Source organism: Pinus tabuliformis, chromosome X, assembly GCF_031772625.1.
Source record: "Pinus tabuliformis cultivar Carrire ecotype Pingquan chromosome X, CPIR1, whole genome shotgun sequence".
NCBI classification, from domain to species: Eukaryota; Viridiplantae; Streptophyta; class Pinopsida; order Pinales; family Pinaceae; genus Pinus; species Pinus tabuliformis.
Genome location: NC_142308.1, coordinates 1,174,392,168 through 1,174,398,385, shown reverse-complemented (window position 1 = coordinate 1,174,398,385; position 6,218 = coordinate 1,174,392,168). Strand labels below are relative to the sequence as shown.

Below are 6,218 nucleotides of genomic sequence, written 5' to 3'. Positions count from 1 at the left end.
AATTTAATAGATAATTAAATTTGAAACATTATAATTATATTAATTAAATTAAATTAAATATTTTAATAAAAAAAAATATTAATGCTTAAAGATTTTACAAACAAATACACAATTAAATAAATAATTTTGTACTTAACCCTATATTTGTTTTTAAAAACATATTCTCATTTCTATTTTTATTTTTATTTTTTATATTATATTATATTATTATTATCATTTATAAAAATATTTTCTGAATTGGACTAATTCTATTAATCAAAAATATGGTACAAGAAGATACATTCAAGAGAGACAGAAAACCGGCAACCGGAAATGATAGGACTATCAACCTCGGTTCCGGAGAAGAAGTGAAACAAGCAAGAAGCTACAACATATGGCTGGATGCAAAAGAAGACTGACTTCTACCCAGAATGGGTAGAAGCCTCAACACGAAGCTTTTTCCCTTTCCTTTTTTTGACTTCGACCCAACCGTCGTGGGGTGAATGAGCAATAACCACTTGAAGATTGGGGTTCTCCACAGGGGAGCCCTCCTTTTCTGAATCAGAGGAGGAGGTCAAATGGACGCGTTTCTGAGCGGTGGCTGTGTCAGAGGACTGCGCTGGACCATCGGTGGAAGGGACCACAGGATGAGGGGCTTGATCCATTTCCGCATCGCTACTTTCATCTTCAGAGCTGGAGGAATCAGAATCCACGACTGGAGGTGGAGAGCAAGGAGCCCATCGTTTGGACTTGGGCTTGGAGAGGTTATCCTTATTCTTTTTTGTCGGGCGAGATGGGTAGGTGTTTTGCAAATGCCCTGATTGGTGGCAATGGCGGCAACGAAATGCAATATTTTCGTAATCCAGTGTCTGGGTCTAGACAAAGTCATTTATCTTGAGATTGATTTGGTCTGGAAGTCCTTTGCTCAAATCTAACTCCACACATACTCTGGCATATGAGTAGAGACCTTTGGATTCCCGCCAGTAGTCTCCCATCATGAAACTGCCCAAGGTGTTGCCTATAGCTCTATAGACACGAGTATGCCATAAGTGGGCAGGTAAGTTTGGAAGCCTGATCCATACAGGTGTCTTGGTAATGACTGCAGTTGCTGGATCAAAATCTGGGAACCAAGGAGTCAAGAAGAGCCCCACAGTTCCCATGAACCAAGGGCCTTCTTCTAAGGCCTTTTCATAATGCTTACTATTATCAAATAGGACAATGAAGTAACCTTTTGAACAGAAACTGACCTTACAATGATGAGTCCAGTTTGCATGGATCCATGCATAGAGATCCTGAGATCGCGGCCACAGTCCGTTAAATCTGCAAATGATGGCTCTTTCTGCAAATTCTTGAAGTTGGGTTGCAAGATCTTCATGGTTGAGTTCAACAGAGGGAACTTCTTCTATCTTATCAACCAAAAAGGGCTTAGGTTTAAGGGCCTCCGGGGGTTTGGGGTTCTCAGAGTGTACTGCATCTTTGTATGAGAAGGGACGAGCAGAGGATGACTGTCCCGCTGCACCTCCTCTCAGACGAAGGGTTACCACCAAAGAGCTGTTCCTAGTAATGCTGTAAGAAGAGAGGGGAAGAAGGTCTTCAAGTTGTTTACCTTGAAAGAGAAGTCTCTGAAGGCCTGAAGGGATCCCGATCCGCCGTTCTAGATCCAGTTTGAGATCCAGCACCAGATCTGAAGAACTGACCCATTGCAGGATGGTTCTGCCTGTAGGCTGAGAAATTTGGATCTGAAAAGAGTCAATGAAGTGCCTAGACCCAGTGCTAGGGCTTCTTGTGCTTCCGGGAGCAGATCTGCCATGGCGATTTTCCATCCGGGGTGTCAGACCTGCAAGATCATGGCCGATCTGTCTATTGAGAGCCCGATCTGATTGATCAATGGCAGATCTGGGGTTTTTAAACTTGATCAGATCCGCGACTTCACTCATAAAAGCAGAAATAGCCGAACCCGCCATTGTGGAAGGCGCCGTAGTGAGGGCTTTGATCTGTTTACGAAAACTGAAATGCTGGCTCGTTGAGTTAGAAATTTCGTCGTCACTTAACCCTTTTCCCGTCCCATATCCCTTTGCATCCAGTGCCTTTGGATTGTATACCTCATGGTGCTGCTGCGAAGCGCTAACGACATCGTCGGCATTCGGCATGACGCAAAACTGTACGCGATTCGAACCTCCGCCGATTAAAGCCTTTTTAGTAAATATAATGTTGGTGTGTTATATTACACAGGGAGCACTAGCGCATTATATTACATTATTTATAAAAATATTAATTAACATAATTATTTTAATTCAATTATAAGAATTTTAATATAAATTACATCTCAATATGTAGAGACAACAGTTTGGAAACATTGAGTGTGGTTCTATCATAATTTTCAGAAATTTTTAACCATGTTCGATGAAAACTTTTTTAATTTAAAAAAGGTTTGTAAAGACAAAGAGGTAAAGTTTGAATTTTTTTTTTATAATTTAAAAAAATTATAAAAATACTATAATAATAATTATTATAATATTCTTAATAATAAGATAACAATGTTATAATAATAATATAATATTAATTATTATTGCTAGAAATTTGAATATAAAATTTTAAACTCAAACTTGTTAATTTTTCACTTAAATAACATATGATAAGTAATAAAATAATAATTTAATATTATTATATAATTAAAAATTGAATAGTTAAATCTAGCCTTTTTGTCAATTTTAGCCCTAAAATAATAATTTAATATTATTATATAACTAAAAATTGAATAGTTAAATCTAGCCTTTTTGGTCAATCTTAGCCGTTTATCTAGTGTGATCCAATATAGCCGTTTTTTAGTCAAACATAGCCATTGGAGGATCTGCTCTCCCTATTTAAATATGCAGCCATGATCTGGTTCTTCAACTTGTCTTGACTATGAACCACACTCGTTGGTTGGAAAAGCGTCGACAAATGTTCTATTATATGATTTACGCCAAAATTTTTTTCTCATAAACTTGATATAGATCATAGAAACCTCAATTCAATAATTAAAAAAATTAATCAATGTACAAATAATATACAAATAAAATACATAACTGAAATCTCATATAAAAACCATGCAGACCACAAAACCCAATAACAAGCATCAATGATAAAATACATGACTTGAAATCTCCTATAAAAACCATGCAGACCACAAAACCCAATAGCAAGCATCTTGTCATGAAAGATTACATGGAATTCTTCACTAATATATAACAAATAAAGTATAATGAAATAAAGTATTACCACGAAATTTCAAGACGTTTAAACGATAATAGAAACGCTTGGTTTTTAGGGTTTCACAGAGATTAGACGATGTTTCTTTGGAAAACTGGAAACTGGTTTTATATATATATATATTATTATTTTTTTTTATAAATAATATGATATTTAAAAAAAATAATATAGTTTTTAATTTGTTTAATTAAGGGTTTGGTTTTTTGGATTTAAAGAAATATATATATTAATGGTTGAAGAGGCAACCTGGAAAAAACTTACGGATGTATTTGGTTTTCATTAAATAATACAGATGAATTAATTATTGGAAAAAATTACTTAATTTACTTTATAAGATATTTATATTTAAAATTAAGATAAACATAGTTATGATGTTAAATAAATACCACAAGAATATTTATCTTCAGTGACTAGAGGAATGAACAAAAGATAACAGGCGCTTGAGAAAGATTTGTATCTGGTTTTGAATTTTGGAGCAAAGCATAAATGGGGGAGAACAACAGCAATCACGCGGGGGTTCCGTTCATCCCAACAGCGCTCAGATACATCTCTCCTTTATTCTTCCTTTCCTTGCAATTATGGCAATAATACACTACTCTTAATACGGAAGCTCCTTTGAGGATTTGGCATTGAAATATGTGTTACATATATATGAGGTTTTTCCGCCCCCGAATCGAAACCCGTCAGGGCTCGAGAAGTTCACAATAAATTAAAAAAAGAGGTTCATTTTGAGTATTATGTACAAAGTTCAGCTCTCGCTGCTGGGCACTGGATCTGTAGATTAGTGTCCAGTAAGCTTTATATCATTTCTTCCGGAGACGATAGCAGTAGTCTGCAGGGGATTAAACTGCTGCTTTTATCGTTCATCTTACGGCCAGAGGAAGAAGGCTTGCGGGGCATTACCATGGATTCGGCGGAATCTGCCGAGACCATCGATGACAGAACGGTCTGATTATTATATGATGATTTGATTGTCGATTCCCAGCTGTGGGAACTCTTGAGTTTCTTCTCCGGCTTGGCCAACTCTTCCACACATTTCACATTTGCAAGAGATGTAAACGACTGCGACTTGCCGGTGAAATAATTGGACAAACCCCTCCTGCAAATTATGCAAATAAACACTCGAAATCAAGAAAAAATTACAGCAGCCCCCGTTCGAAATTGAGACAGAACAGTTTTATTAATGAAAATATGGTTGCCATTAGACCTACTTTCGAGAAGGGAGGCTTGCTCCCAGAGACTTCATGTGGAAGAGAGGTCCGCCATTGCCATGGGGCATCGGTGGAGGCGAGAAATTCCATGAAGAGTTGCGGCTGTCGGTCATGTCGTCCGAGGAAGCCGAGGAGGCCCTTGAATCGGGTGAAGAAATAAAAGAAAAAGATGAAGATGAAGATAAATCACATGTCGATATGAAGCGCTCTTCCGCCATGGCCGCTCCCAGGGCTTTGAAATGAATAACAATCATGAATTTCTGTCACGGAGTCTGTGTGTATTTCTTTCTGCAACAACCGAAATTCACCTCCTCCCAGAGCTCGTGTTGGGCGTTTTGTAGCGGGCAGAGACAAGGACATCTCCCCGAATGTCCACAGAAACTTCGCCACGTGGATACCTCGAGGGCGGGCTCGGTTCTTGCAGCGGGACTGGACGTGAAGGTTTAACTGGGTGGTTTTTGACTCGTCATCCACGTTGGCAAGGAGCTCGCGCCCTTTTACATTCAGGTGGATGAGGGTGAGCTTAAATCGAGTGCAGAATCCCATAATGTTTAGGAATCCGACTGATATGGACGTGGTCAAAAAAGACTGTGACTATGTCTTTCAGATTCCTAAATATTAGGAATCCGACTGATATGGACGTGGTCAAAAAAGACTGTGCCTATGTCTTTCAGATTCCTAAATATTCCAAGAATTTGCAATCAATTTAAAAATGGCCAGTGGATGAAAGCTCCTATAACATGGGGACCATCGAGACTCTGCGGAAATTGAGGTAAGGTTTATGCTTGGTCAACCTTATCGTGAAGTGCCCTGTGCATAGTTATCCTTATCGGAAAGAATAATGAAATTGTCATCCCAAAAGCTATGTAACATGTCCACATTTAAACACCCTTGTCGTGTGTATGTATATATATATGTATGTGTGTACCTTTTTTGTTACACCATTGTGTTTTTTGTTGCCATCTCTCTAGAAAAGTATTTTGTTTTCTATGTAACATACAAAAGTAAAATGTAAGTATCAGAAGGAATAGTTAAATTTTTCATTATGTTTGAGTATTTAATTAGCAACTGTATAATATGTTGCAATGGAAAAGTTTTAAAGTAAGAATGTCGGAAAAAGTAGCATAGAAGATGGAAGTCAAAATTGTATGTAATTTTATTTATTTATTAGTGTTTATGTGAGAAAAACTTCGAAATTTAAATTTTGCAAAATATAGTTATATCATGGGTTATAATTGCAAGATGGGTTCATTACTAAAAATTATCATTTGTAGAATTAATAAACTAATTTATTGAATGTTACATCATTTCAATATATATGATTTATTTGAATGGATAATATCAATATAGATTTTGTGACAACTTTTTAATGATTGAATTAAGTGTTTTATTAGTTGTTTTATTAATGATTTAATATGAAGGCTTGTAATTATAATTATAATACTATGAAAGAATATATATTTAAATATTATATTAATTATCAATTTAATATAATAATTATTAATAAAATTAACTTATAGATTAAATAGCCTTTTTGACTATCATTTTTGTGATTAATTTTCCATACTGGAGCATTGCAAATGGGAATAGTGGAACAAGTAAATAGTTTGGAGGTTCGCAAATGGAAATAGTGGAACAAGTAAATAATTTGGAAGTTCACTAAATTGCCAAAGGAATCTAGGAGCATCCATAAATGGGAGGAGGCCCAAAGGTGAATAGTTTGGAGGTTTGTTAAGTTTCAGAAGGAATCTCAGAGTTTCAAATGGAGTTTTCTTT

The 6,218-nt window shown here is 36.2% G+C and overlaps 1 protein-coding gene across 1 annotated transcript; it reads right to left on the bottom strand.

Moving 5' to 3' along the window:
* Positions 1–3,772: 3,772 nt before the first annotated feature.
* LOC149144114 (uncharacterized) lies at positions 3,773–4,726 on the bottom strand. Its single transcript, XM_089450148.1, has 2 exons — positions 4,443–4,726; positions 3,773–4,330 (listed from the first exon to the last, which is right to left on the bottom strand). Exons 1-2 carry the CDS (start codon positions 4,694–4,696, stop codon positions 4,030–4,032), a joined length of 555 nt encoding a protein of 184 aa, XP_089306274.1. The 5' UTR covers positions 4,697–4,726; the 3' UTR covers positions 3,773–4,029.
* Positions 4,727–6,218: the final 1,492 nt, after the last annotated feature.